Here is a 26,522-nt window from a genome sequence, read left to right on the forward strand (position 1 = left end):
ACTAGCTTTTGACTTTCGACTCCAGACCTGGCTTTCCCTGCTGCGCTACGCAACCTGCTCTCAACAGAGCCAGGTTTGAAGATCAAGGGCCTCTGTCACATTACTGAATTATTCAAATTCTGGTACTTGCATCTATTGATTCTGTATGCAGTTGCCTCGCTCATAACCCATTCTCTCCCACAACCCATAGGATGGTCCGTCTACCTAAGTGCGGATTCCTCAAATTACTCCCTCATAACCCGTAGTGCTGAATGGGTATGGGTTATACGGAGGGGGCTATGAGTGTTCCAGTTGAACAGCACGAACGGCACGAACGGCACGGATATAGCCGGAAAGGTTCAGCCTAGAGTCTTTATACACCTGACGTTCCACCCTCCCTTTCTTCCCCCAACATAGAAAAACCCTTAGTCGATTCTGCCTCTGAGCCTTTTTTCTTTCTGTTTACATTTGTTACAAAAAGCGATCCACAAGTAAGCCCTTTAGCTTTTCTTTGATCTCTCCTCGTTACTGATCGTTCCTTCCCAGTGGCGCCTAACCCCTTCAACCTCGACGAAGTGTTCTACGACTCGTGCCTGTACATCCCCGCACAATTCGGAAACGAGCCGCCGATTGCCTCAACCTCGACCCTCGTCCCACCCACCGTCTACACATTCGGCAAGTGCGAGGGTGACATCGACTCGTCCCGTCTCACCGACCATTACCCTGCTGCTTATAAAGACTTCTTCGGTACGCCCAGTGGCGCTCCCTGCATCTACAAGTCGGGCCCTGCCTGGCCTGAACGCCCAGGTCCGCATGCGCAGCGCTTCATCCGTGAGGCACGCCCTGTCTATGGCCACCCTATCGCAGGCTCCTGGCTCGAGATCGGTACGGAAATCTACAAGTCCCTCGACTCTCACGGCGTCATGTGGACCTCGATCGACCCCGTCGCCTTCGCCAATGCAGGGGAGAAGACGCCGTTTTGCCCACTCCTTATGTGGATCGGCGTGAAGCACAAGACTCTCCCCTTCGACGCTGCGGTGGCTGCCGCCGACGCCATCAAGCTTATCCTCAGTCTAGCTGGCTTCCCTGACATCGAGGTCGCTTTTCGCGAGTCGGAGGTGACCCACTCTGTTGGTGGCCCGAAGCTCCTCCCCTTCACCCCCCTCTTCGACCGCATCCCCAAGTTCCGCAAGCCTTTCACGCCCACGCTTGGCCTCTCCATTGCCCCACTCAAGACACCCCACTACGAGGGCACCGGTGCCCTCTACTTCCGCCTCGGCAAAGATGACGATGAGCGCGTCGTCCTTCTCACTGCTGCCCATGTCGCTCGCCCTCCTGCATATGCCTACATGGGCACGTTGCGCCAGCACACCAGACAGCAACATGAGCACATTGTCGCCCTCGGCTGCATGGGCTACTGGAATGCTATAAATGCCATGATGGACACCATCGGCGACCTCGCTCGCTCCATCAAGGTGTGGAACAAGGTGATCTCCAGGCTGGGCGAGTTCGTTGAGGGCGAGGATGCAGCGGTCACCGATTCGCGCAAGTACACCCAGCGTGACGTGGAGAAGGCGATGAGGATAATCGACAACTTGAACAAGCTTCACGACGAGGTTACTAAACGCAGGACGCACCCGGACCTGCGAATCATCGGCTTCGTCCTCCACGCTGAGCCCATTGTCGTCGCCGACGGACCCACCGAGTTTACGCATGACTGGGCCTTTATCCAGCTTTACCCTGAGAAGATCGACTGGAGCACCTTCCCAGGAAACAAGGTCTACATTGGTACGTTTCCCATCTCGTCCCGCAGTTTCAATTTTGGCTGACTATTATATCCCTGCAGGTGGCAACCTCTCGGTGCCTGACTTCCGCAACTTCTTGTTCCCACAGCCCAAGGACAAGGTGGGCTATGAGTACCCGGATGATGGGCTCCTCCAGGCCTTTGGTGTCGTGAAGGACGACGAGATCCGTCAACCCCAGCACCTCGATATTCACGGCGAAAAGGCACTCCTTGTAGTGAAGAATGGCCCAACCACAGGCACCACCGTCGGTCGTGTCAACGGGCTCGAGTCTTTCACTCGCGTCTACACTGACTATAGTGCCAAGTATGTGTCCATCGAAGTCGCCATCCTGCCCTACACCGACAACAAGAAGCTGCCCAGCTCCTTCTCCGCCCCTGGAGATTCCGGTGCCATCATCCTCGACAGGGCTGGCCGCATCGTCGCCTTGCTCACCGGCGGTGGCGGCACGAACCATGAGACAGACGTGACCTATGGAACCCCATACTGGTGGCTCGAGGAGAAGATCAAGAAGGCCTTCCCCGACTGCCACCTCTACTAGGTCGCCACCTAGGTTTACACATTTTTTAAATGCAAGCAGAAACTCAGGTCTTGTTCTTTTTTTCTTCTTTACTTTCCTTTTCACACATAACTAATGCCATCTCTCCTCAATATACAGGTAGACCTCTCGGACTCGTCGACTCGTTGTGCACGTCCTGGACGAGTTGGTTTGTTGTTGGTCAGCCCTTGTACACTATCATGTCTTTCTGCTTCTTGGACATTCATAGCATATCTTTTTGTCTTGTTTTTTGTACTATTATATGTTGTACTTTGTAATTAACAGTGTTCATGCATGTTTCTAACTTGGGTGCGATTAAGTAAAAGTTTGATACCAAAGGTAAAGTTCTACACAGGCACTTGTCGCTCTGGTGCTAAGTCATGCTCTGTGACTTTTCTCTCTCTTCTCTCTCGCTTGCCGACTTCAAGGTGACGACTAAGAGTCTATGTCAGCTTCATCTCGCAACTTTGTTCCACAGATGTAAGTGCCATCGTTTGTGGGGAGTTCAGGATGCAGCAACTGACGAGATCCACGGTGAAATGAAGGTCTTGGGGGTACAGCTCCGTCTCTGTTATTGACTCGACGACCTCTTTGCTCTCGTGTACGCCTAACCTAACGGACATCAAGCGGCAATATTCTTTGTGCAATATTCTTTCGTGTGAGGAGGGCCTTACCGAACGGCTACCACCCATCTCGTACCTCATACTCGTAGGTGCAGAGTAGCGTGCAGAGTAGCCAGGTACTTCGCCAGTCCTGGTCCTTCGTCTCCGTCATACCATGGTTCAACTCTTATCCACGTCCGTGTCGTTGAAGCTAACGCTAGTCAGAATCGAAGGCGTACTCTCCACCCACGGGAAACCATAGGAAAACACGATAGACTCGAATCAGTGGCGAAGGACGTTTGGGGCCTTGCTGGATGTTGGGCTTCGATTCGCCAGACGTTGGAGGACTGTGCCGGCCTGACGGTAGCTGATCTACGAGACATGCCCCAGGTGTTGTGAAAATTCCGCCGTTGTTCTATCGACCAAATGTAAGAGCTTGTTTCGGTCTACTTTGTCTTCCGAGTCATATCCGTATGTGATGCGCAGGATCATATCTGCAGTAAGACTGAGTTTTTATTAGGTAGATGTAGGTTTGAATCTTTGTTCATGGTGACTCACCGAGAGATGAGGTAATGAAACTTCTCCGGCCCCTCTAAGAGCCGCTTCAGAAGCTGTCGTATTTCGTTCTCTTGAATCGTAGTCAACTTTCCAACGGCCCTGGCGTTTAAGCAATTGTGCAAGAGTCTTTGCTGCATCCTCAAAGTAGCACCTGTTAGACATGAACGGAATGAGCTAATTCCAGCCGATGGGGTCACAGACCATAGTGAAATGAGGTCGGTCAGAATAATTAGGGCTTCGTTTAACCAGTAGATCCATGGAAGTATCAGAAGAGCAGGGTATGATGACTGTGACCGACTCGGAGCAGAAATTCCCTAGAGGAAGACCACAGTCAATTCGAAGCGAAATCGAAGAGGGAAGAATACTGACCGTAGACTTCCCTCCAGCAAGCAAATGTTATCCAGGGTCTCGTCGTCGGCATGTCCAGAATGTTTCCAAGAAAGCGAAATCCCCATGGTCCAGGCGGAAGACGGAAACACGGAGTGGGCTTTGCCGGAGCAGTCTGTCCATAGGGATTCGTTGAAGAACACAGTCTCGCCATTTGCTCTGACGTTGCCTCATGACTTGGAGCTCACGTTCACGCGAATCGAAAAAAGTGCAGAGGATGCCGTTAGGTGTCCGGAAAGATGGGGAGTAGACGGATTATGGGTTCTTCCATGAGCCTCGAGAATTACTTATAGTGAATGATAGGGTTTAATTTAATACCGCATGCCAGCCCATGTACAATGTAAACAAGTATCCTAATACTAGTTCTAGAGATCATCACATTGGATATGAATCACGTAATAAATGATCACCAGGGCCTTTCGAGTCGTAACCGGATTTTAAGCGTGTTATCGAAGACGAAGACCCAAGTGACGTGCAAATGAATTCACCAGAGCATCAGTTCGGAGCCAATAGTTATAAGAATCGCTGCTAAGAGGCCCATCGGTATCGACGCGGAACCTGCTATTGAAATTGAATTTCCTGTCACACAGGGCCTAGTCGAAATCCTGCCATGCTGTTGCCCTTCTTCCAGAGGGAAAGATCAGTGACCGATTGCCCATTAACGAAGAACTCGAGGCGGATATCAGTGATGTCATTATGTTTGGGAACCTGGTCGAGGGAGGATGTCCACCATTGGAGGCAGTCGTTGGTGAGCCGGAAGCCGTTTGTGCCATCGAACGGAATAGGGATGATGATTTTTGATACTCCGGACAGCGAGGTGATAGGTGGCGCAGGTGCTGTAGCGGGGCCATGATTAGCATAGAATAGACAGGGTTTGAGTGTGGGACTGACCAAGGTAAAAGTCCTCGCAATCTATGTTCAGTTCACGAGGTAACAAGACCTCGACCAATCTGACCGCCCTTGCCTGTCTTTGGAGGTGTTGAACTTTCCATAAAGTAGTCGAAGACTCCTGCTCTTCCTTGAAATGGGACGCGAATATGGCGAGCTTCTTCCAGGAACTCAAAGATAAAAATCGCGGAGCATTGCACATCTTTGCCATGTCCAACATTTCACAGCCAGACTATGAAGCGCTCCGGAGCATTTCGGCGGACACGAATTGGTCATTCTTCGACGACATTTTTACATCCTTTCTAGCCGGTAGACGTAAACCCAATCTAGGTTTCTACCGCTATACGCTTTCTCAAGCGACCTCGATCCCTCTCGAACCATTTTCGCAGACGACAAGCTCGAGAATGCACTCTCTTCGCGTTCACAGGGACTATATGGCCTCGTCTACCGCAAGAGAGGAAGTGGCAGCATCTACAATGGATGAGGTGCTGATGTATGTAAACGAAGACGGGATCGTACAGGTGAATCTTTCTCCACCTTGAATCCACAGGTGAAACCTAACTTGCCTGGTTAGACGTACTTTGACCACACCCGGCCACGAATCGATCCTGTCGTCTGTGTCAATGTTCTCAGCCTCTTCTATTCCTATGGTCGAGGAAATGAGATGAACCAGACATTGGAACGGGTGTACCAGGTTCTTCTCCATCGTGCTTACCTCCAAGGATCACGGTATTACGAGACAGCAGAGAGCTTTCTCTTCTTCCTCTATCGATTTATCGGCGACTGTGATAACCCAGCCATCCATAGTCGTTTCTATCCACTCCTGAAAGAGAGTGTTATGGAGCGGATTGGGACGGAAGGAGACGGACTTGCCTTGGCAATGCGTCTAATTGTGTGCAACTTTACAGATGTGAAAAATGACATCGACCTCCAGACTCTTCGAGGACTCCAGCCCGAGGATGGAGGATGGGATACCGGTTTGATATACAAGTATGGGTCTTCGGGTCTGAGTATTCGGAATCGAGGTCTGACAACGGTAATGGCTATCCACGCTATCCAGCGTAGTAACTTCGCTAGTTCCTCACTATGAGACAACACGAGCGAGCCTTTAGATAGCAGTAGTAAGTATCGTTGATTATGTTGTAGCTTATTGATCTCATACCATTACAATCTCGTATCGGGCATCCCATATTCTTTACAGTAGCTGTAGCTGTATGAATATGCACTAGAGCCAATAGTCACTGAGAACGGCTCCATCATCCGAAGAGGTCGTCCAGGTGTACCGTTATAGCCAGTAATCCTGCGTCTGTTTGAACAGTCAGCGAGAATTTCTAGATGAAAAGCGATGGAATTTGATCACCTTATTGTAGTAAAACAACCAGATACGACCGGTCCAATACTTAGTGCTCGTCCGCGGATTCAGTTTCGCGCGACAGTGAAATAGGCTAAAATTGCGTTTCAGCGAAGCGGACGACTTGGCATGTAGATTTTATAAGGAAAATGAGGTGATCTTGAAGCATATAGAAAGGACTTTGTTGACCTGCCACAATAAAATAGCCAAAAAGCGACCGTTACAGTGCTGTACGCCAGAGAACTGCGGAAACGTTCTTCTGCAATACGAATGACCCTTAGCATGTACAGCGTTGTGGCATCCTGTACTGTTTTCAGTGTTTCATTGGTGCCAAATCGGAAGGAGCTGACCTTTGGCAATAAAGGTATCCTTCCTGATACGATTAGATCGACCCTCCGTGGTAGGTACCATCCAGCCATGCTATCCAATGATGAACAAAAGGGCCACGAAGAACACTAGCACATACCGATGATCGTAGAGGTGCTAAACGTCAAATCCTTGCTTGATACTTGCATTAGAAGTCGGCCTTAGGTCGAGTCGGTGCCGCCTATCGCTAGCCCTTTAAGCGGCACTACCACCACCAATCGACCACAAATCCGAAGTTTTCTTTTATTGCCATGCCTAGAAATATGCGTAAGAACGCTGACGAGGGAAGAACGGAGACTTTGCTCACTGAGCCCGAAGTCTTTGCCCAAACTGGCTGGGAAGTAGATTCACGCCAGTTTAGGAGGACAAAAGAAATGTTACAAAAGGTGTGCTGACTGATATTGGCGTGACTTTCGGGGACGACGCGTGATCTGACCGTTGGCAACGACATGCATCCTTCTTTCAACTGCCAGTCCACTACAAGGTCACATAGAACGGTTAGAGCATACGTTCACGGTACATGCTGGCCAGACATACAGTTCAATAATGAAAAAAGGTGTCGCGAAAAGTGGAAGGGTAGACTGACCATGGCAGAGCTGTTATCACTGATGATGTACCCAGCCGCTACTGCCAATGAATTGTCAGCCATTCGCAGTCGACCATATAAAAGGTCCTGTTCGCCACCAAAGATGTCTAGATCAAGCCTAAGAATCCTGGAAAGAGGAAGAGATGATAAGTTTGCTCACTTGGTCACAGATCCTCTCCGAACTGGCTTCCAGGCCTTTCCCGACGTCATCTAGGCTTTGCGAGGCAGAAAAATGTCGCAACAACGTGTACTAGCTGCTATTGGCATGACTTTTGGGGGAGACGCTGGAACCGTGTCGCGGGGTTCGCTAGGCAAATGCACACGATGGTGCAAAGCTACGTTACCCGAGACAACGGAAAACTACGACAAGGTCCCGGAATCCTGCCCTAAGGTGCACGTGACCCTACGCGTCTCCCGACTCAACGCGATATGTGGTGATGAAGAGAGCCGCGTTTATTTGTTGACGTCAGCAAACAACTTTGCCGTCGACCATCACGACGGCCTCGACCTTCATTTTTCCCTCGTCGCTACAGTCTGATCCTTCATGGTTGACGCGGCTACAGCAGACACAGGCTCCTTCATTGTGATTCTACTGGTCGGAACGGGTATCAACAAATGGCAATGCGCCTTGCTCAACGGGAGGCTAAGGTTCGTAAATCTGTGTATTAAGGCAGATTTCATTGACAAGCGTATCTCTAGAACCTTGAGCGATTCGATGATATCGGATTTCTTCGTGATCAAGAATGGCTCATATCGAGTATCGCCTCAGTGTTAGATATGAGAAGGACATGGCCATACCGACGTAACGATGAAGGAAGTATCTTTGCTGTCGATTCACCGAAAGAAGTTGTGGTAGTTCCTGTCCTGCGCGCCCAAGATGCGAAAATATAAATTTATATCCAGATATCCATTGAAAACTGTATTTTAGGGATCTTTAACCAAGCCCCCCCATCGATGAACGTGACAAAAATCTCTCGAGTCCAAGTATGCAAGCGTGCCCGAAGGACGGCTAACACTGAACTGCCACTTGTGTTGCTTGTGCCAAATACCAATGGCCGTACAGATATACTCGGTGCGTTCCTCTTCCCTTCATATTTAATTTCAGCACCTGAAATCATTTCCGCAGTACGGATGTCCGACCCTTGTGAATGTATGGCGACGTTCAATTGTGTTACCACGAGAACGGCGTGTCTGTTAATTTCAAAAATGAGGTGTTCGCACGTAAATATTCCCTTCATTTTTTAGCCAAAAACTGAACACCGACTAAGAACTCCTGCCCTCGAACTGATTTCATTTTTACTTCCGTTTTGGAATGCCGAAAATTTTTCTCTCTCCCTCTGAAATCCGCCTAAACTTCAGATCCAAGTCGTGGGGTAAAGTCAGAGCAAAGGGAGAGAACGTGTTCTTCAATGAATCCTTATGGATGGAGGGCTCAGGTAAAGACCACTCGTGCTCCCGCAGAAACATGGCTGTCAACGTTCTTTGCTCGTACATGGCAAAATTCCTTGCTGGGCACTGCCGTGGCCCCAGAGCGAACGGAAGCCATCCAGATTTCTGCCATCCGTGTTCCAAAAATCTTTCTGGGATGAAAGCATCAGGAAATTTCCAACGCTCTTCGTCATGGTGAATGGCGTAGATATTCACTATCAGTGAGGTACGCGCGGGAACGAAGTATTTTCCGAGCCGGACAGATCGATTCGACTGACGAGGAACGATGTAGGAAATCGGGGTATTGATACGCATGGCTTCGCGAATACAAGCAGTGAGATACGGCAGTGATATCCCGGAGAGTTGTTCGACGGTTGGGTCAAGATCGTCGCCCAGTACTTCCATGATTTCCTCCCGCGCCCGCCGCTGCATGTCAGGATGGCATGCAAGAAAATAGAACAATGTCGATATCGCACCGGCGGCCGTATCCTGATAACGGATGGAAGTGAATTCAATGCCATCGAGTGCAAGTAACGACTAGGCTTACGTGTCCGCCGATGAATAACACGATCATGTTATCACGGAGCTCCTTGTGCGACATGGCAGGGTCCTTAAGCATGAAGGTCATCATGTCGTCTCCCGGATTGTTCTTCTTGTCAGTTAAGAGCTGCATGAACCTCTCGACCAAGGTATCGATCCGACAGATGAGCTTCTTCCTAGGAAAGGTACGCTCCATCCATGGGAAGATAAGGTATATAGGATTGGCAATAGCGGCCATGACAGCATTGTACTCTTGGACAAATGGATTGTCCGTTTCGATAGCGTCGAAGTTGTGCCCGAGGACCGTCGAACCCACAGCGTCGAGGGCGAAACGTTGAGCGTATTTATCCCATTGCATAGTGCGGCACTTTCCCACAATGGCGGAAAGATTATGAGCGAGGGATGTGAATGCTTGGACGGGGATTTTGGCACTGAACGCGTCGTTAATCAAGACGGACTGTTTTTGCCACCGCTTGCCATTGGACATGAGGAGACTGGCGGAACCCACGAAACGCCATAAGAGAGAAGCGTCGTCCGGAGTTTCTTTAGGAAACAGAGCAGTGTTATCGCACATTTCGCGATATACACCATCCATCGGCCAAGGACCCACACTAGAACAACATGTTCATGGGTGTCCCTCGAAAAGGGGACGATAAGCCTCTTGATCCGACGATCTTCAGACTCTCCAGTCAGATAGCTCCAAAGGAGAGGAAGTATCGCGACACGAGGGAGATGTCGCAAGTGGGAAGGAGGAACTGTGATTCGATAGCAGCACAATATCAGGATAAATGCTGCGATTATAATCCAGATATACATCGAGAAAGATGTGAAGAGACTGTCAGCTGTAAGCGATTTAAATGTATCTCAGCACATCATCGTATGCCCCACTCCGTAGCAATGTCACGTTAGTCATAGAAGAAGCAGGCGCCAGCAAGTAAGCTACATCTGAATAGAAAGGGAAAAGGTTGTGTATCGTCGGATAATATAAGCGGCAGCGACAAAGGTGGCAAGAGCAGTGGTAGCCAAAATGACGACATGGAAGTAGGGGGAACTTTACGAGCTTGACACAAGTCACTATGGGCTATAGAGTAAAGAGGGGATGATTGTACGCTTTATGAGCGACCAGTGATCCGTGCTCTTTTTGAATGAATGGCCTCAGGAAGACCTCAGGGAAGGTGCTAACCATTCTCGCTACCGAGGACGGAATGAATTCCATCTAGGATGATGATGAGGTCTTCCATCAGAGTGCCAGTACCGCATGGAACGTCAGGAGGTCCGCCTGATGTGCCATGCTACAGGAGAATGAAAGTTCCGATTGTTATGAGATGACCTTGATGACTCGGACGCCTACCTCGTTAGGTAATAGGTAGAGGCTCGAGTCGATGAAGCTGGAGCATGAAGACCGTCCTGTACCCTAGTATTCCACAGATTGTTCAAGAGAGCAATGAATCTTTAACTGATGCCAAAGATATCATCAGGATGTCACTGATTGTTCGCCGACATCTGTGATTGCGTCAACGCATTGATTCCCGGGGTCTGCTTTCGCAGACTCTTATAGCACTCGTCAACTTTTAATCATGTTAGAGACGGCTTTCCTTCGAGTGCTATCAGTGTGAAAATAATCGCAGGACACGAGGCGACGAGCCCTATGGCATACCTTCAGTCCAGGAAGTCTTGATGTTAAAAAAAAAAATAGCAGATTGCTCCAACAAGATAGACAAAAATTTCGGTTCAACTGATGCACATTCGTCTTTTATCGGATTTGATTTCTTGAACAAGACGGATCCTTGAGAGCCTTCCATTTCGAAAGACTTTCCTATTAATCGAGACTATCATAAGGTTCATATCTAGACACAGAAAGGTCAGCGAGATTTGAATTCTGGACTGCAGGCTGCAGCCTATAGAATAGTACCTGAGACCAGACGAGCATCCGATTTTGCTGAACATGGAGGATTCGGGTCAGAGTACTTTGAATTAATTCACCAGTCGGTAGATGTTAGTGTTCTTACGCTGCACGGTGAACGTTCGAAGGGCTTATGTATTTTCTTTAATATTTAATATTGATTCACCCCCCCAAGTATCTCACACCGACTCCCACGCTCTGAGGTCTACATTAACTGCTATAAATCTCTGTTTAATCGTGCTTATTCGAACTTTGTATATTGAGCCTCAACAACGGGAGGCTGGGACCCATACGTATGTCTTACCAACAGTTACTCTCGGCGCCAGTACGAGTTAACCTTGGACTCAGAATTCTCAGGCCTCAAATCGCTTGCCGAAGGTCGTACAACAAATGATGACAGACACTTGAAATATCCGTCTACTGAGCGGCGATGAATGTCGTCGTTGCCAAATCTACAGTAACAAAGTGTCAGTCCAAAGAAGAGAGCGGAAGATGCTCAAGATACGGCTTACATGTCCATCATTCCGCGCTGACGAAATCAATAGCTACGAGGACAACGGAAGATTAGTCGGACCGCCAATGCGAGAAAACAACAGCCGTACCAAAGGTACTCATTTCTAAATGCGTTCACAGTTCCCCACCTTCAACAATTGCTGCGCCTTCCACGACTCCGTCACCGTATCCCCCTTCTCTGACCGCCCAAAGTCAATCAACCTGAACCTCCGATCCGAATGTCTCCTACACTCCGGCCAATCCTCGACGTCTCCATGCTGCACCACGATATTTCTTGGAAACACCGACCCATGCAACCACCCTTCGTGGTGGAAACGAAAGAGCAAGGAGGCGCATTCCTGCCTGTCAAAGAACACTTGTCAGGGAAAACGTTAAAGGTAGACAGCCAACGCGAGGCAAACCTATCATCAATGTCCAAGGTATCAATATCGATAGGCGTCCCGCAATCTTCCAATAGCAAGATCGGACTGAGGTATCCCCCATCATCATCATAAACCCTCTCCGGCACGTAATACCCATAGAACTGGGGAACAACCGCCCCGATGGGAGTCGGATCGTGCAACGGCGCCACGATGTTGTATCCGCTCCAATGCTGGAAGAAATGCGCTGGGAACTGCTGATAATTCTTCGCCTCTTGTTCGAGATGTTCATCGCATTCGAAGGAGAGCTTCGCTGTGACAAGCGTCCGGAACGTCGTCTTGTTGCTTCGGCGTCTTTCGTGCTCGCAATACGTCCCAGGACCCTGCCACCGTACGTCGATGTCAATCTCCCGCACCGGCCCTTCGCATCCCGTCTCTATCTTGCCGACATCTGACTCGCATCTGGAACCTACTCCACCCGACCGTCTGGCTGCCTCCATGACGAAGATGGATATTTGGTTCCCGATATATTGTGTCTCGTCCACTTCTACTTCAGGCATATCCTTCTTGAACTTCTCCAGCAACACACGGCAGGCGCATTGCTCACAAACCCTTGGCTGGAAGCTGGGTAGCCATGTACGAGGGACTTCCCACTCGGCACTGTACACGACGGAGTGATGCCCTCGTCCAACGATGCGCTCGGGTGAAAGGTACAGGTGCGCTTCCGGGGTGGAAAGTGGTAGTGCTGGCTTTTTGGAAAATTTGGCGAAGATCGCCCCAGAGCCTGGGCATGTGCAGCAAGATGGGGAGACGATGGGGGTTTCAAGAGAAGAGGGGACGAAGAGCATTCCGCCTTTAGAATGGGCGGCAACGTGCTCTTTCTGAACAGCCGCGCGCTGCCGAACGATATCTTGCTTGACGTGGGAAGAGACATAGAGTCGGTAAACGTGACTTTTCTTTGGTGGCCTGGGATAATCGTTGTTCAACGCACGAAGAGTACCACCGTCATCGTGGACGACAAGCTTTTCCGGTAAAAGATGATAGGGTATTCGCTGCTGAAACACGTAAACTGTTTTGTCCGGATGATTCTGAGGCCTCGTCGGAGCAACATTCTGTACAGGAAAATCAATGAAAGAACCGAAAGAAAGGGAGCATTGATACCTCTTCGTCATTCTCCATGTAGGCCACTACGAGTTGCTCTAATGGTCTCCAAGTCGGGATACCGGAGTCCTTGTCATCGAGAAGTCTACCGATGTCGCACGGAAAAACCTCTCGAGGATGTTCCTCCGCTTCGGCCCGCTTGATCTCCTCCTTCGCATGCTCAACCTCCCCAATCTCCTTCATCCACGCCGCCAGCCTGCTCCCGCACATCCTAGTTGTAACGCTTGAAGCTTTAGGAAAAGGCCGTACGTAATAGAAATCATCAAGTGTGGCGCCCCAGACTCGCTGATTGTTCTCAGCGACCTTGCCGCTAGGTAGGTCGGCCATCACAGGTCCATTGGGATCTCGGGGCCAGATGCAACGAACGACGCGCTGCTTGGCCGAAGGAGTTGGAACTGGTCTGCGGAAAGGTGCAGGCGCGGTTTTGGGTGGCGGTGGTGGCTTGGTTTCTTCATTAAATTGAGAGTTGTGGACTTTCATGAGCTTTCTCGATAGCATGCCACTCCCATTGAATCTTTTGGGAAGAGTCGGAACTGGGTCAGGTGGAAAGGCTGGGGCATCTTCGGGTGTTAGTAATAGCTTGGCTGCTTCCACGGAGTGAAAACTGAAAACGCTGTCGGTTTTCTTGCCGTCGCTGATTAGCATGCCACGCAAGAACTCCTCCAAGTTTCCCGGGTTGAACGACATCTTGCAATCCTTGAAAAAAAGTCAATAAACGGAAGAGAGAAAAGAGTGTGAAATATACCTACCAGTAGAAAGAGCTCTGCGAGAATTGTTGTGCGAGGACGTTAATTGCAGTCGTTCGTGGGGAAGGAGAGATGATAATGAAAAGAAGAGAACAACGCAGATCCTGAGCCGTCACATCAATATCGACGACGTCCTTTTCATGGACACGTGGTCAGATCTGAGTTCCGAAGCCAATATCGAAGAGTTGAAAACCATTGTATTCCCATATGATGGAGTAAATATGCTGAGAATGTTATTTTTCGCCCCTCCTTGTTCTTCAATGGTGGAATGAACGCCAAGGACGACCAAGGATTCGGATAACTATTGCGCGTCAAGAATTGATAGGGTTCTTAATCATAAATCGAAGCCACTCTAGTAATTGCGCCCCCAAAAGCCTAGATCCTTGATGGTGCCGATACCTAACGTATCGGGATCATGGAAACACAATAGGCCTCGAAATCTCACGAAATTTTGAATACTTGAACTTGAGAGATTTATCGATGCGAAACTACACCGATAACATGAGGATTGATATTCAACAGTGACGTTGAGCAGTTCTAGGAACGCACCGCTTCGTATGGTCATCGTAGCTCTTCAGTTCATAGCGAAGCCCCGCTAACGGCGACCGTTCATTCCGACATATCCCGTCAGATTTCGTCTATATTTTCGTCAGTCCGAGCTATGCCCACGAACACATAGAACGATGACCCTTTGTAGCCCATGGTGAGAACACGCTGGCTGTGGAAATCCATTCCATGGATAAGGTATCTGTGTACTCATTCGTGCTGCTGGATTGAATGTGTTCACTGCAAAACATATAACCGTTAAGCGTGCATCTTGCTAGTTGGACAGCAACATACCTCTCCTGTGATGATTTCATGCCAAGCCACTTGACGCATCAGCTTTCCGGGTGGAAATAACGATAATAACAGATTCCTCTGGTGGCTGAGGCTGTCATCCAGCACAAACGGCGCCATGGGAAGTGTATAGAGTGACTAAAAACGAGGGAAAACCGATATCAGTACAAATTTAATTATTCATAAGGTAAAGAAGTGCACCTTCCCACCGCTTCATGCCCCAGATATGCGATATCCTAAATACCAATTCGATATGTGGCCATGGAAGAGTCAGTTTATTGTATGTACACATGCCTGTCCAATGGCAGAAGAAGAATGAATATGAGCCTTTCACATCTTGAGGATTGAAATATTGACGGCATCAAGGTCTGGAGTAGAGTATGTCATGGACAGTAACAGTCGAACGGTCTTCGGCTGCAATTGTCGGACTCCAGTTCAAGTTGATCTCGGCCGATGCCCGGCATTTTACGGCATCCTGTCGGGTTCTATACCATTTCCCCCCATTTTCTGCTGTTCACTTCCGACATCTTCGGCGGGTCCGCTTCTACACTGCAGATTATTCATGATAAGGCGTAAACGCTCTCGGACACTCATACGACTCAGGAGACCATGTAGTAATACAATTACATTCCCAGCTCTCTCCTCTGAATCAACGCTTCCTTCAGAAAATAGTTTTCAGACCTTCCTAAGCCAGAAATGATCGTTGATCATACATATGTCTGTGTATGATTGTCAAACTACGAGATATGTACTTTATAATCCGGTTTGTACACAATGCGAGCTTTTATGCACTCGGATTTATCCACATTTTATTTAACTGTATCTGATTCAGAAAATCATGAGAATTAAGCACTTCATTATTTGTCAAAATGGCAAGTGATGCAGCGTACACTCTGGGGGGGAGCCCGCTGTGCCCAAATGACAGATGGGGAAAAATCAGCGACCTCCTCGGATACCCGAACCACCCACACAGCTGCCACCGCTTTCTTCAATCTAGGACAAGTTCCAGATGACACCGTTAGCCATTTTCTTGTTCAACAAGCAAGCAACAGAGCAACTCAACGGTACCTGGTCAAAAATAGCTGACTCGGCAACTCGATCGCCTGCCATCAGTGTACCTTAAGCTAACCATAGGACTGTAACAATGACTTTGTTCGCACTGGTAGAACCATTGTTCACCTCCGTTGCGATGTGGTCCTTATTGTCGACGAATACTCAAGGAGGAAAGTATTTGCTTCTGACACGCTGTGCTCCGGCTGCAAACTAACGCTTGGTGATACGGAAACCCTATATCCATCTGCGTGGGAATAGAAAAGGTCAATCTCTTTGTTTTTCTATACGTTCTAACCATCTGAGGTTTTAGTTGATGGATCCGTGCCTTCGAGTTCTCACGCAGCCTCCTCGGCGACCATTCTTGTTGCTCTCCGACACGGTGAATGTCATTCACGGTGTCACCTGTGTTCCAACATGTCGTGAGGTCAATAGTCTTCATTCCCACATCGGAATTTAGTCTATGGCAATTGTACCCTTATCCTCACAAACGTATAAGATCTGCAGGAAATCTTCTTCATTCTATCAACAATGGTAGGCACCATCTTCATGCAAACGGCTTTGTGGCTAAAAATGTTTGTTAACAGGATGACAACTATCTCCAAAGGATGATAGACCAACTCGCTGCCAAAGAGCTTATCTTTGGAGCTGGCGCGCATTTCTCTTGTTCCGAGGTCTACACCACCGCGCAAGCTTTCCTCAACATGCCCTCCATCGTGACAGAAATCGACCTCTACGAGACCACACCCGACACACTCTCCCAAGACGACTACCTCCCATTCCTTCTCACCCATCTCCAAACAACTGTCGGCAAAAATATCGGTTCACTCTCCTTCACCAGACTCAGCTGGCGTAACTTCAAAGACCCCGTTCTCTGGCACAACGCTCTCACCTCCTTCCCGGCCGTTCAAAACTTGGAGCTTTTCGATATCCAATGCACCGAAGCACAGTTCTTCTCAATTGTCAACTCCCTTCCCAGCGAGATGCGCCTCTTCGCGACCCAAAGCATACACATCGACGAATACGAGGCCCAAGCAGGACAGTTCATCCCTAGCTGCGACACTCCTGAGGAGATCAGTGCCGGGGAACATGGTCCACGGGCAAATATGGTCAATATGGAGATCGCTACCCACACCGACCTCGTCCTTTTCTCCCGGCTTGCGAGCCGTAACTCGCACTTGAAGATCAGCGGGGTCGATGACCTCAAAGTGAGGCAGTACGGCATCGCTAGACCTCCTTGGGATGCCTATATTTGCTCCCGTCTCTCTGCCATCATGCGCGCCATAGTCGAGCCGGGACAGATCCCTACGTTGCATTTGGGACCATTCGATTTTGGTGGGCGGAAGAGTCTGATCGTCTTGGCATTGATAACTAACTACAACGGTGCTAGCTTCGGATGATATTCCGGAGCCACTCTTCCTCAAGAACATCGTCGACCTGACCATCACTATCTCTTTGTTCAACGAAAAGCCTTGTCTCGACTGGTGGACTGCGACCCTGAACAGACTTGCATTCCCATGCACTATCGAGACATTCGAAATCAGGGTCGAAGTCGACACGGACGCTCTCCCCACTGGGGCCTCTTTTCTGATGGGTGTACCACCACAGGAATGGGCCGCGTTGGATGAAGCATTGTGTCACGCGGCGCCCATCATCGAAAAGATCAAGCTGTCGCTTTGTGGCCGCACCGATAAGCAGGACCCGGAGAATTACAAATGGGGCGATATCATGGAGTGGCTCGAAGATGCGTGCATCAGGAACGCGCAAGAGATGTACGAGAGGAAGGGGTTGTCTTATTTCGAGTCCGAGAGGGTGAATTGATAGGGAAAATCCATCATATCGGTAGCGTCCCTATTATTAGACACAAATAGTATTTCCAATATTTCTGCGAAACGATCTTATGTGGTTTGCTCAGTGCTTCAGTGAAGAAAAAGTCAAGACAACGCCTTCCGGCCCCGGATCCGGTAACTGACTTCATTAGCCGGATGTTCGTCGGGAACTTTTCATCTTATCTTTCATTTTTTCCCATAGTCATTGATTGAACTTGACACCTTTACGGGTGTGGCTGTGACCTATGGAGACCTCACTGGTATTTGCTTATTTTATAGTGGTATTTGTCCTTTCTGATGATTTATAGCGCTTGCCATTCTTGCTGCTAAAGCCCAAAGACACATAGGTATTCTCAGAGCTGCCGCCAAATGTACTCGACCACCTCATCCATAATTGTAAGGTTAGTTTAGCTGGTAATCCCTAATTTAGGGCGAGTCCCCTTCAATGATCGTATGAAAAAGCTGGATCGGAACGCGTTACCCTAAAAAAATGACACATGACCCTGATGTATCTCCCGATCCAATGGTTGTTTCTAGCCAACGTGGGCATGTACTGCAATACGATCTGGGGAGATTGTGTATATTTTTGGAAGACCTATCGTCCTGTCAATAGAGCCATCAAAGTTGGAGCTAGCGATAGTGTTTCTTCAATCGGATAAGCAGAGACTAGAAGCCAGCGTGATATACGAGGCATGCGGAACGAATTCTCATTCAAAAATGGCAAGTCGTAACCCCATGGATCTGAGAAGCAGAGAATGCCAATGGCGCCATAATTTGTGACTTGAGCGACCTTTTTACTCGGTCCGCCCGGTGTAATTCTACACTTTCCATGTGGCATTCGCACTTGATCCTCTCCTCTTCGACGTAGTTGGAGGCCATGTCTCCCAGGAGACATGCTACGCCCGTCTCGGACACGAATTCTCCCTCGATCCAGTCGACATTCGCAAAGCAGCCGAAGACTCCTGTCCCTCCCTGAAATGGGACACGAATCTGGAGAACTTTTTCCACGAACTCAAAGATGAAAATCGCGAAACGATGTGCATCTTTGCCATGTTCAATATATCACAGCCAGGCTATGAAGCGCTCCGGAGCGTTTCGGCGGATATGAATTGGTCAATCTTCGATGGCATCTTCACATCCTTTGCAGCCGGTAGGCGTAAACCCGATCTGGGTTTCTACCACTGTACGCTGTCTTAAGCGAATCTGGATGCCTCTCGAACCATTTTCATAGACGACAAGCACGAGAACGTACTCCCTGCGTGTTCCCAAGGACTACATGGCACTGTGTATCATGACTTAACAGAGCTGCGGCAGTCGCTATTCAAGAGAACTTCTCTCAGCTGCTCATCCTGGATATAATCCGTGACCTGTGAGTTCATATCTTGGGCACCATCTTAGATTTCAGGTGCTGACAGATTTTATAGATCTTTGGTCGATTTGGATGTGCCCAAGAAAGGGAAGTGGAACCTCTTTGCAGGCAGGTTGAACTAATAGATCATCATTGTTAGCTGAGTTGATAATGATCAAAGGGGATGGCCAACTTACAATGACTAAATATCCTTGTGACTTCGACACGACCTCACCTGGCTTCACAGTATTTCGAGTGAAAGAGGAAGTGATGGTATCTATGATGGATGTGATGTTGATGTATGTGAACGAAGACCGAATCATATAGGTGAATCTTTCTCCACCGCAAACCCATGGACGAAACCTAACGTGTAGACATAGACATACTTTGACCAAACTTGGCCACATATCGACCCTGTCATCTGTGTCAATGTTCTCAACCTCTTCTATTCCTATGGTGGGGGAAATGAGATGAACCAGACCTTGGAATGGGTATATCAAGTTCTTCTCCATCGTGCGTATGTCCAAGGATCGCCGTACTACGAGAAAGCAGAGGGTTTTCTCTTCTTCCTCTATCGATTTATCCGCGGCTGTGATAACCCAGCGATCCAAAGTCGTTTCTATCTGCTCCTAAAAGACAGGGTTACGGAGCGAATTGGAACTCAAGGAGACGGACTTGCGTTGGCGACGCGTCTAATTGTGTGCAGCTTTACAGATGTGAAAAATGCAATCGATGTCCAGGCTCTCCGAGGGCTCCAGCGTGGAGATGAAGGATAGGACACTGGTTTGATATACAGATGTGGGCTTTCAGGTCTCAGTATTGGCAACTGGAGTCTGTTTTCAATAATAGTAGTAAGTATAAACCTGGTAATTTCATACCATCATGTATCAGGTTTCTCATATTGTACAAGAAGTAGCTGTAGCGGTGCACATGAGTAGAGCCTGGGACTACTCGAAAGTTTTTCCTTTTCCGATTAGACCATCCAGTGCACATACCGTTATGGCTGGCAGCCTTACGGACATTTGAACAGTCAGCGAGAGTTTTTAGATGAGAAGCGGTGGTTTGTCGCGTTTCTTCCGTGAAACAGTCGGATAAGACCAGTCCAATACTTCCTAAGATACCAGAAGTACTCGCCCGCCAATGCAGCTTCGTACGATAGTGAAATACGAAGCGAAGGACCAGGAATGTAAATTCTGTAAGGAAAACGAGCACATCAAGACCCACTATTATTGGTCGCACCCTCATGTATGGATTTCTTGTTTATTCGATGCAGAAGAGTAACTTCTGTTCTAGATCAACACTACACGCATCATTCCTGTGGGACCCGAACCCACTGTCCAACCTCTGTAATGGTTGTGTAACGCCAGTCCAACAAAGAGTATCAGGTTAAATGTAATTGTAGGACGTCCAGAAGAATCCGAAAGATTGGTAAAACAATGCATGAAATATTAATGGCTCTTTGTACAGTATATATATAATGATATTGAAGTTTAAAATAAGTTGTCAATAGAAAAACTGTATCGACAGCCATCAAGACTTCACAGGACTGAGGTTTTTAAGGTGTTTGGCAGCATGAAGCTTGTATTTCTCTATCCAATCTTCTTCACTACCCGTTGCCTTCTCCAGCCAATTTCACTGCCATAATCCCGTTCCATACGTCTGCCAGAGAGCACGCACTAAAGCAGAAGAATCAAGCGCTTCAGGGTAGATGTCGTTAAGGAACACAGGCGGGGAAATCCCGCTTCAACTTTGGCCTAAATTTGAAATTCAAGCTGGGGCCTAGGCCCTACCCCAAGTTGCGTCTCGCAGGTCGAAAAACAACGATTTAAACAAAGGATAAATATCGACCGATGGTAATGTTACTCTGATGATGCGCGTCCCGTTACTTACCCATCAACGTACTAAGAACAGATGTAAGACCCCGCTTATCACCGGAGTGCACATTGCACATATTCTCCTGAGTCCTGCCACTAATATATCACTGCATTCCATTAAGTAGTCCGTTCAGATTTAGTGGACAGACAACAGCGACAATGGTCAACGTTCTACAACTGAGGAAATGATATTTAAAGTTTAGAGGTATCTCTTTCTCCTAGTGACTAGGACTTGAGCTTCATGATCGACACATAAGATGCTAAGTCTGATATCCAATCCGTCTTTTTGGTACTTGCGAAACTCTTCGATATGTTCCTGAGTCAATCCCCAACTCAAGTCCTTCCCTGGCTCCGACATATCCAAGGTGACGGCCGACAAGATCCTAGTGTTCCATCTAGAAGATACCATGTCAAAGAAAACATGATCAACGAAAGTACAGGGCGTGTTTATGAGGACATCATCGATAGCGATATGAAGTTTCCTGAGGAGAGGAAGAAAGCTTTGCTGAGTAGAGGGATAGGAAGCCAAGCGGTCAATGAGGGCTTTGAATATGCGATCGTAGCCGGTGGCCCAGCGTTGTGTGGAGAGTTTGAGAGTATTGATGTGTGGGGCGCAATGGAGAATGTCAAAAATAATGTCAGTGAAGATGACATCGACAAGCTCGAGTGATACGAGAGAACATTGCGAGCGTTCGAGGAGGCTCAGAAGATCTGGAAGAGCGTCATCACGACAAAGTTCATTCGGGCTAGGAATGACACGTATTTTCTCTAATTGGGGCAAGATTACGCTCCGAAATATGGCGCCTTGACATACCGTGAGATCGCGCAAACTTGATCGAAACGGAGGGGTAATGCTAATCGGTGCCAAGGATGGATAGCATATCAATTGCGTATGAAGTGTCTGTAGGTTTGGGCACCACCGAATCATATCAATAACACGGCGTACTTGTTGAGAATCCCCCCAAGACGTATAGTAGAAGAATGCGATGATATTATTCCATGGCAGTTCGAACTGGATGCCGCCGTAGTTGTTATGAAGCTCAACAGTACGCAAAGCGGGGGCGTCCTGGAATGCATCGATACGCCGAGGTGCCAAGAATCGATGACAATAGACTGTCAGGTGAGACAGTTTGTTAAGCTGACGGCCAGAAATGTCAGATAAAAAATGAATAACATCGCGATCAGGGACGATGGTTAAGTGCTCCCACCGCCACGACTGAGCAATCGCGAGCTGATATATTGTCCTCTTCACCTCGAGAGGATACCTGTAGCAAAGGGATAACTCCAGGTCCAGGGCGAGGTAGGAAGAGCGCTCCAATGCTATCTTGAACCTAGACGCGGGATCCTTCACGACGCCGTCATCGGCAAGTGATATATGTGTCCACAAAGTCGGTGTGTTGTTGGCAATTTGCCTCCAGGGCGAGCATATTTGCCCAAGCTTCCATGGGCCCCTCTGGTAGTCATTAGCATCGAAATGCTCGAAGTAAGAACCGTGGTCCAGAACACACATATGAAATATGTAAATGAGAATTTCGACAAAAAGTCGGTCGATAGGAGCTGGTCTGCGCTCTTCGATGAACGACATGTCGGATGGGGACATCGCGCCGGTAAGTGGATCGTATACACAGGAAACAATAATCTATGGTGGAGCACGAAACGGGACAGATGTAGCCGTCTGGTGATAGAAAAGTAACTGTTATATCATATCTTCAATGTTAGGGACATATAAAAGATTTTTGTTCAAAGCACGTACTGGTAAAGAAATGTCGCGTTTCAGTGAGGGTGGATCGATGAAAACCAACAACGGCAAATGCCGAGTGAATTTGAACTTAGATCGATGAATTTTCTGGTTGTCGGCCCCTTTTCCTTTACGTATGTTTTAACTGCAAGAGTTGCTGTTACTCGTTTGTATGTATTGTCCGGATTTTTTATCGCTCCCATATGAGCGTGATTATCTGTTGTAAATATAGGCCAACAGAAGAAGTAATGATCTGCGACTAACTCCAGCTAACAATTAACATCCTTTGGAACGTACATCTCTTCAAATCCCATTTACAGCCGAACGACTCGGTGAGCAGCATAAATGAAGCGACGTTGGCACCCCAATCTCCGAAGGCAAAGTGTACTGAAACGTACCGAAACCTCGATAGAATACCGGAGAAAAGAATGAACAGCCGGACTATCGAGTGGCCTGGATTCGGTCGCACAATGCGGTTTTGTCATACCAGATCCTGGAAATTCTCACCAGATTATGTTCACAAATTCATATCGGGAGAATGATGAATCGCCGAGCTGGATTGCAAATGATGCTGTCGTACTTAGCTCAGAGAACGATATTAATGGAATCAATATCGTGAGACTTAATCTCTTCGACGCCGATATTGATCTGACCTATTTTCCAACGTAGGGAAGTGACGTGATGCTTGGGGATATTGGCTTCCAACTTGGTGCGTCCAGAAAGCTGTTCCGTGGCTATGACTAATCCTTTCGTAGGCGTCAGCGTATTCTACGCCATTCTGCGCTGTGAGTTTCTTCTCAGGTACAAGTACGACCGACCTTTCACTCGGCACCGGAATCGGAACGTCTCCTCAACGACTCTTCCGTCGCCCAATTAACGCGGAGTTATGGACAAGAAAATAAAGTACATGATTCGAGCTTTGGCTTTCAACACTGTGTGTCTTATCATTCGGTATGTTAATTCGCAGTGTTCTCTTTTGTTTCTCACCTAAAGTCTTTGTACAGGGAAATTTACAGGACTATTGAACTCGAAGATGGGTGGAATGGGAAGATCATCCACACGCAGGTGTACTTTAGTGGGGTTTATTTCCTCGCGTCCTTTATACATGGCTTATCAACTGACTCAGATGGCTTCGACGGTGCTATGGTCATCTTGGCAATCTACACCTTGAATTTTGCTCATCCTGGACGCCTGATTGGAAGAGGGATGGGTAGAGACCGAGCCATCGAAGATCAGAAAAGTGAGAGCGTTATTGAGCTAGGTGCAGCAACCTAGATTCAGGGATAAACGATGTTTCATTCCTAACACGTAAATCGACGGACAGTAAAGAGTGGCTAGCTATACAGAAATACATTGTGGATGGATCAAGAAATAAAGGAAATTACATATATAACTCCGCCTCCAGAAAGGACGCCGGGTGGCACGATTAGCGACCCCAGCCTTTCCCTTCGCACTGTGGACATAACGCACTGGCATACATATCGGAGGGTAAAAAAACCGGTTTGAATTTAAGCGCGACGACTGATCTTGAAAGCACCACAAGCGGTGGTTTTATAATAAGATCAGTATTATATATGCATGAAATGAGATTTTTCACCTGCTCGGGCTTGGTTAAACATTCTGGAAATCTTGACTTCATAGGATATCCGGTCAGACATAAACATTTATGCACCTTGAATGCGCGCAGGACAGGAGACAATAAAACTTCTTTAAGAAGTGGACATAATACAAAGCAAAGGTAACGTTTCGTCGTGACGTCGATTCGGCCATTCTTTGAGGCCTAGGGAGCGCTGGGGTCTCCATTTTTTTTTACAGCTACAAGGTCTCTCATCGGCCACTTGAATTAGTTTATCTAATGCCGAGCTGACGGTTCGGGCACCTGGTTGCCCGAAGCTCTTCCCCGTCAGGAAGAAATCAAGCTATTATCGGCTAAATGCTTTAGAGGTACGTTTCTCAATCGATTTTGCCTTGATAAATAGATTTACGAACCTTGGCTGCTTGTCGGGCGAGGTGCAGTGCCAGTTTGTAGATACTCGCTCCAACCAGTAGAATCGCCAAAATGAAGGAGCCTGTGTCAACTGTAGCTGCGTCAGACGAGCCATGAAGGGTCAGAACATAGCAGCAAGAACAAAACGAAGGTTGTTGTCGTCGTGATGGTCGATGGCAAAGGATGTTTGGCGACGTCAACAATCAAACCTGGCTCTCCTCACCACACCTGCACACAAGTCGAGACAATATCGTCTCGTAGATGTGTCTGCAACATTTTCTTGGAGCATCTAAGGCGTACACGATACCGAAGAGCGGCTTGGCTGCCAGTTTGGACGAGATCTCCAGTGAGAAAGCCTATTTCTTCCTCTCTTCACTGTTCTTACACTCAATTCTAAGCCTTTGTAGGCGGAGAACGAAGTCTGTTTATCGTCTCAATTATAGGAAATCACTGAAGGGCTGGCCCTCTTCTAAAGGGATCTCTTCCATTACCAGAAGTCGGTCCCGGTCGTTGGCAGTAGCTCTTCGTGACATTTGTTCGTCTTTACTAGGTAGTACGCAGGAAGGTTCTATGCGCCTTGCAATGGTCTGGTAACTCAAAGAAGGATGGAAGTTAGGTCAGATCCTTCCTATATGCGCCAATATCACTCTGGTTGATATAATCTTAAGTATGAGTGATCCGTGAGTGACAAGACAGGTAGAAACACAATAAGGCTTACAGGCCCTCGGTCTCAGTCTACTGTAGGCCGGTCCAAGAATACGGATAATTGCACCGAGGGTGATGAAATTGGCGGCAACAAGAGGCGTAGGTCCGATAATTGTAGCCGTTATTCTGTTCAAATTGGGGAAAGTACGATCTAGGTTACAAAATGGTTGAGCATACTGGATGGTATCGGGCGTATCGAGACGCGGAGAGATACTCGACCAAAATCGCGCACTCCATCCCAAGATGTCCAAGCATCCAGCTAAGAGGACGGTCGGGATTATCCAACACGTGCGGTAGTACAAGCCTTGGAAGGTGTGCGTCACTAGCCAAAATAAAAATCAATCCGCGGCTAGAAAGGTGCGCCTACTCATGCGTAGAAATACCGGATAGAATGACAAACATGAGTGTGACGCCTTTGGTGGGTACATATCCGTATAAATCGTCATCATTCGCTTCTTCTTGAGAAAAGGCCTTAACTGGGATGAGCTAGTTAAGAATCAGCTATAGATGCGGAGAAAAAACACGCACGATGATCTAGAATCATGGTGAGAGAATGAAGATGAGGGAACACGACGAAGCAAAATCTTTCGTCAATGCACTTTCAGAATGAATCGCTATATCCTCTCTCGAGATTTCATGATATCCGCAGCTAGGAGTAAATGCATCGCCTCCTTCGCATACATCTGAAAATCAGCCAATGAGCGGGGTGTCTTGTCCGGGCGCCATGATTGTGCCCATCGAAACAGGATACAACAAGGCTTGAGATCCAATAGCGTTACAGACTTATATATAGCTCCAGAGATGTCCAGCGAGACCCGTATTCATAACCTTGGATTCGATCTAGGAAAATAACTGAGTTTTAGTACACAGGCGAAGAGCCTTAAACGTTGGTGCACCCAGGGCTGCGACTGCAGATTGAAACATCGACACCGCCGCACCACCTTGCGAACCATGGCAGAGGTAAGAAGGTCCGCAGCAGCATATGTATGAGGAAGAGAACGGTAGGCAGGTCGTAGAATTGTATTAATACGCATAAGAAATCTGTCCAGACGACAAGCCTGAAACCAATTCCAGGTTGCGCAGTAGCCAGCCGATGTTTTGACTGTAGATTGGTCTAGCGTCCCCGTCATTCGGCTTTCTCCTGGATGACAAAAAAGGGCTTCGGTTCTTTCCTAGAAAATTACGAACGACAAGACCAGATTGCCTGTGGAATGACCTCGTAAATGGCTGAGAGGACCATAGAGCCAAGGGATCTGCGCCACATTGTCCTCATTTTCTCTCAGAAATGCCTGAAACGTGAGCGAAGGAAGCTTGAGGTTCTCGTTGTTTGACCGAAGTTGTGAAGTAGCGTTAGATGCTTAAGCTAGACAGCAATTATGACAAGCAGAAGAGCCTGTTCAAATAAAAATAAGAGCGAAGGAAGTTAGGGGAAACGTCCTGCTAGTGA

At 48.0% G+C, this 26,522-nt stretch overlaps 12 protein-coding genes across 12 annotated transcripts; 6 read left to right on the forward strand and 6 right to left on the reverse strand.

Moving 5' to 3' along the window:
- Positions 1-366: 366 nt before the first annotated feature.
- Positions 367-2,620, forward strand: BT62DRAFT_973805 (uncharacterized protein). Its single transcript, XM_043189130.1, has 4 exons — positions 367-470; positions 526-1,767; positions 1,826-2,369; positions 2,440-2,620. Coding segments are annotated over exons 1-3 (1,740 nt in total). The 5' UTR covers positions 367-469; the 3' UTR covers positions 2,323-2,369; positions 2,440-2,620.
- A 399-nt stretch (positions 2,621-3,019) lies between these two features.
- Positions 3,020-3,900, reverse strand: BT62DRAFT_1079391 (uncharacterized protein; the record flags this gene model as incomplete). The annotated part of the gene is made up of 6 exons (XM_043179482.1): positions 3,020-3,107; positions 3,161-3,336; positions 3,372-3,426; positions 3,480-3,630; positions 3,677-3,793; positions 3,849-3,900. The coding sequence occupies 6 exons, from the start codon at positions 3,898-3,900 to the stop codon at positions 3,020-3,022; spliced, it is 639 nt and encodes a 212-aa protein (XP_043035771.1).
- An 851-nt stretch (positions 3,901-4,751) lies between these two features.
- On the forward strand, positions 4,752-5,881 carry BT62DRAFT_442952 (uncharacterized protein). Its single transcript, XM_043180904.1, has 2 exons — positions 4,752-5,275; positions 5,329-5,881. The coding sequence occupies exons 1-2, from the start codon at positions 4,904-4,906 to the stop codon at positions 5,842-5,844; spliced, it is 888 nt and encodes a 295-aa protein (XP_043035772.1). The 5' UTR covers positions 4,752-4,903; the 3' UTR covers positions 5,845-5,881.
- Positions 5,882-8,353: 2,472 nt separating this feature from the next.
- Positions 8,354-9,841, reverse strand: BT62DRAFT_982518 (cytochrome P450; the record flags this gene model as incomplete). The annotated part of the gene is made up of 3 exons (XM_043189691.1): positions 8,354-8,974; positions 9,033-9,519; positions 9,636-9,841. The coding sequence occupies 3 exons, from the start codon at positions 9,839-9,841 to the stop codon at positions 8,354-8,356; spliced, it is 1,314 nt and encodes a 437-aa protein (XP_043035773.1).
- A 1,255-nt stretch (positions 9,842-11,096) lies between these two features.
- BT62DRAFT_1079395 (uncharacterized protein) lies at positions 11,097-13,648 on the reverse strand (the record flags this gene model as incomplete). The annotated part of the gene is made up of 5 exons (XM_043179483.1): positions 11,097-11,380; positions 11,441-11,473; positions 11,531-11,783; positions 11,843-12,912; positions 12,962-13,648. The coding sequence occupies 3 exons, from the start codon at positions 13,646-13,648 to the stop codon at positions 11,546-11,548; spliced, it is 1,995 nt and encodes a 664-aa protein (XP_043035774.1). The 3' UTR covers positions 11,097-11,380; positions 11,441-11,473; positions 11,531-11,545.
- A 269-nt stretch (positions 13,649-13,917) lies between these two features.
- BT62DRAFT_936117 (uncharacterized protein) lies at positions 13,918-14,934 on the reverse strand. Its single transcript, XM_043187071.1, has 5 exons — positions 14,746-14,934; positions 14,548-14,682; positions 14,396-14,493; positions 14,257-14,345; positions 13,918-14,195 (listed from the first exon to the last, which is right to left on the reverse strand). The coding sequence occupies exons 3-5, from the start codon at positions 14,465-14,467 to the stop codon at positions 14,060-14,062; spliced, it is 297 nt and encodes a 98-aa protein (XP_043035775.1). The 5' UTR covers positions 14,468-14,493; positions 14,548-14,682; positions 14,746-14,934; the 3' UTR covers positions 13,918-14,059.
- Positions 14,935-16,125: 1,191 nt separating this feature from the next.
- On the forward strand, positions 16,126-19,547 carry BT62DRAFT_922706 (uncharacterized protein; the record flags this gene model as incomplete). The annotated part of the gene is made up of 10 exons (XM_043184427.1): positions 16,126-16,128; positions 16,182-16,929; positions 16,985-17,406; positions 17,510-17,558; positions 17,732-17,770; positions 18,292-18,606; positions 18,738-18,792; positions 18,848-18,904; positions 19,019-19,070; positions 19,152-19,547. The coding sequence occupies 10 exons, from the start codon at positions 16,126-16,128 to the stop codon at positions 19,545-19,547; spliced, it is 2,136 nt and encodes a 711-aa protein (XP_043035776.1).
- Positions 19,548-20,816: 1,269 nt separating this feature from the next.
- On the forward strand, positions 20,817-21,635 carry BT62DRAFT_936121 (uncharacterized protein). Its single transcript, XM_043187072.1, is given in 3 exon segments — positions 20,817-21,516; positions 21,530-21,531; positions 21,604-21,635. The coding sequence occupies 1 exon segment, from the start codon at positions 20,956-20,958 to the stop codon at positions 21,313-21,315; it is 360 nt and encodes a 119-aa protein (XP_043035777.1). The 5' UTR covers positions 20,817-20,955; the 3' UTR covers positions 21,316-21,516; positions 21,530-21,531; positions 21,604-21,635.
- Positions 21,636-22,896: 1,261 nt separating this feature from the next.
- BT62DRAFT_1010545 (uncharacterized protein) lies at positions 22,897-23,260 on the forward strand (the record flags this gene model as incomplete). The annotated part of the gene is made up of 3 exons (XM_043177663.1): positions 22,897-22,998; positions 23,053-23,092; positions 23,139-23,260. 3 exons carry the CDS (start codon positions 22,897-22,899, stop codon positions 23,258-23,260), a joined length of 264 nt encoding a protein of 87 aa, XP_043035778.1.
- BT62DRAFT_1079400 (uncharacterized protein) lies at positions 23,152-23,702 on the forward strand. Its single transcript, XM_043179484.1, has 3 exons — positions 23,152-23,334; positions 23,388-23,458; positions 23,510-23,702. Exons 1-3 carry the CDS (start codon positions 23,270-23,272, stop codon positions 23,656-23,658), a joined length of 285 nt encoding a protein of 94 aa, XP_043035779.1. The 5' UTR covers positions 23,152-23,269; the 3' UTR covers positions 23,659-23,702.
- Positions 23,703-24,279: 577 nt separating this feature from the next.
- BT62DRAFT_936122 (uncharacterized protein) lies at positions 24,280-24,717 on the reverse strand. Its single transcript, XM_043187073.1, has one exon. The coding sequence runs from the start codon at positions 24,483-24,485 to the stop codon at positions 24,306-24,308; it is 180 nt and encodes a 59-aa protein (XP_043035780.1). The 5' UTR covers positions 24,486-24,717; the 3' UTR covers positions 24,280-24,305.
- A 265-nt stretch (positions 24,718-24,982) lies between these two features.
- BT62DRAFT_1010547 (uncharacterized protein) lies at positions 24,983-26,205 on the reverse strand (the record flags this gene model as incomplete). Its single annotated transcript, XM_043177664.1, has 5 exons — positions 24,983-25,032; positions 25,089-25,397; positions 25,459-25,561; positions 25,604-25,609; positions 26,014-26,205. 5 exons carry the CDS (start codon positions 26,203-26,205, stop codon positions 24,983-24,985), a joined length of 660 nt encoding a protein of 219 aa, XP_043035781.1.
- Positions 26,206-26,522: the final 317 nt, after the last annotated feature.

The sequence above is a fragment of the Guyanagaster necrorhizus genome (genome assembly GCF_019112545.1).
Source record: "Guyanagaster necrorhizus MCA 3950 unplaced genomic scaffold BT62scaffold_30, whole genome shotgun sequence".
In the NCBI taxonomy this organism is placed as follows: domain Eukaryota; kingdom Fungi; phylum Basidiomycota; class Agaricomycetes; order Agaricales; family Physalacriaceae; genus Guyanagaster; species Guyanagaster necrorhizus.